Genomic DNA, 1745 nt, shown 5'->3' with positions numbered 1-1745 from the left:
CCCAAAATATTCCCTTTCCCCCACAGATTAGCTCAAGTTTTCCCTTCTCTGAGTTCCCAGACTTTCCCTCAGCGAGGCTTATTTTTCCTCTTTAAATTACCCTAAAAAAACCCCAAAAAGCAGGTTTTGTTTCACCTAAATTAACTCACCTTTTTTACACCTCAAAAACATCCCAATTTACCTCAGCCTTTCCCTCTGGGATGTTCATCCCGACCCCTCCACACCTTCCACATGGAATAACACAAATCCACGCCCTCAGGGGGGGTGAAATCCTCACAGAAAACGAAGATTTCCAAGGAAAACTCCACCTTTCCCACATTAATTCCCACCTTCAACCCATCCTGGAATAAAAAGGGAAGGAAAGCTTCCCAAAACTCACCTGTTCACCGTGTCGTTGCTGTTCCTGACCCAAGTGGGGCCAGATTTTCGTGGTTTCCGACATTTTAGGTCCCTCAGGAAAGAAACTTCCCCATTTTGGGCGGGAAGGAGCTTATCCAGCTGCTCCAAGGAGTCGGGATCCGGAGGGACGCGGCTGAGGGGAGCCAAAACCATGTTCTCCCTGATCTCAAAGGGAGCAAACTTCCCACAGGAGCCAGCGAGGATCTGGAATGGCAAGGGAGGGATGGCAAGGGTTGGAAGTGCAGCTCCCACCTGGGGGACGTGGGGGTTAAGTGGGGATTTAGGTTAAGCCCTTCCTAAGATTCCAGTTCCAAGGCAATCGAGGTCTTTATGGGGAATTGGGAGTCTCTCCAGGGAGAAGACACAGCTGAGGTTTTTATTAAACCGACTCCAAACTCCTCCTGGAGTCTCTGCTCTGGCCTTTTTCCTAAAATCCTTTACATTCTAAAATGAGGAAATTAAGGAACATTAACTCCAAACTTTTCCTGGAGTCTCTGCTCTGGCCTTTTCCTTAAAATCCTTTGCACTTTTGAAAGAGGAAATTAAAGTTAACTCCAAACTTTTCCTGCAGTCTCTGCTCTGGTCTTATTCCTAAAATCCTTTACACTTTGAAATGAGAAAATTAAGGAAAGTTAACCCCAAACTTTTCCTGAAATCTCTGCTCTGGCCTTTTCCTTAAAATCCTTTAATTTCCTCTTTTGAAAGTGAACTCCAAACTCCTCCTGGAGTCTCTGCTCTGGCCTTATTCCTAAAATCCTTTACACTCTGAAATGAGGAAGTTAAGGAAAATTAACTCCAAACTTTTCCTGGAGTCTCTGCTCTGGCCTTTTTCCTAAAATCCTTTACACTCTGAAACAAGGAAATTAAAGTTAACCCCAAACTTCTCCTGCAGTCTCTCCTCTGGCCTTATTCCTAAAATCCTTTACATTCTAAAATGAGGAAATTAAGGAAAATTAACTCCAAACTCTTCCTGCAGTCTCTGCTCTGGCCTTTTCCTTAAAATCCTTTGTACTTTCAAACCAGGAAATTAATGAAAGTTAACTCCAAACTCCTCCTGGAGTTTCTGCTCTGGCCTTTTCCTTAAAATCCTTTACACTTGGAAACAAGGAAATGAAGGGAAATGAATGTTTTGTGCACCTGAGAAGCTCTGAGATGAGAAGGAAATCGGGGTGTTTGTCAGAAACAACTAAAGAGAGACCAAACACCCCCCCAGGAACAGCAAATCCCTCACCTTGGGGGCTTGTGGAGTCTTTGGTTTCTGGAAGAACCTCGTGATTTCTGCTTTCTGGGCATTAATCCGCTGAAATCAGAACCAAAAATGCAAATTAGAGACATCAAGAGAGGAC

The 1745-nt window shown here is 44.1% G+C and overlaps 1 protein-coding gene across 1 annotated transcript in view; it reads right to left on the bottom strand.

Moving 5' to 3' along the window:
• Positions 1-1745, bottom strand: part of CHAF1A (chromatin assembly factor 1 subunit A) — a gene marked incomplete at its 5' end in the record, with an annotated part of 18669 nt that overhangs the window by 10687 nt on the left and 6237 nt on the right. The window contains 2 exons of the mRNA XM_029963872.1: positions 380-603; positions 1631-1699. Coding sequence (XP_029819732.1) covers positions 380-603; positions 1631-1699 — 293 coding nt within the window. The remainder of the gene's footprint in view (positions 1-379; positions 604-1630; positions 1700-1745) is intronic.

The sequence above is a fragment of the Manacus vitellinus genome, unplaced genomic scaffold, assembly GCF_001715985.3.
Source record: "Manacus vitellinus isolate BGI_N305 unplaced genomic scaffold, ASM171598v3 scaffold_64_pilon, whole genome shotgun sequence".
Lineage (NCBI taxonomy): Eukaryota > Metazoa > Chordata > Aves > Passeriformes > Pipridae > Manacus > Manacus vitellinus.
The sequence above is the reverse complement of the archived record's forward strand: the minus strand, read 5'-3'. Positions and strand labels throughout refer to the sequence as shown.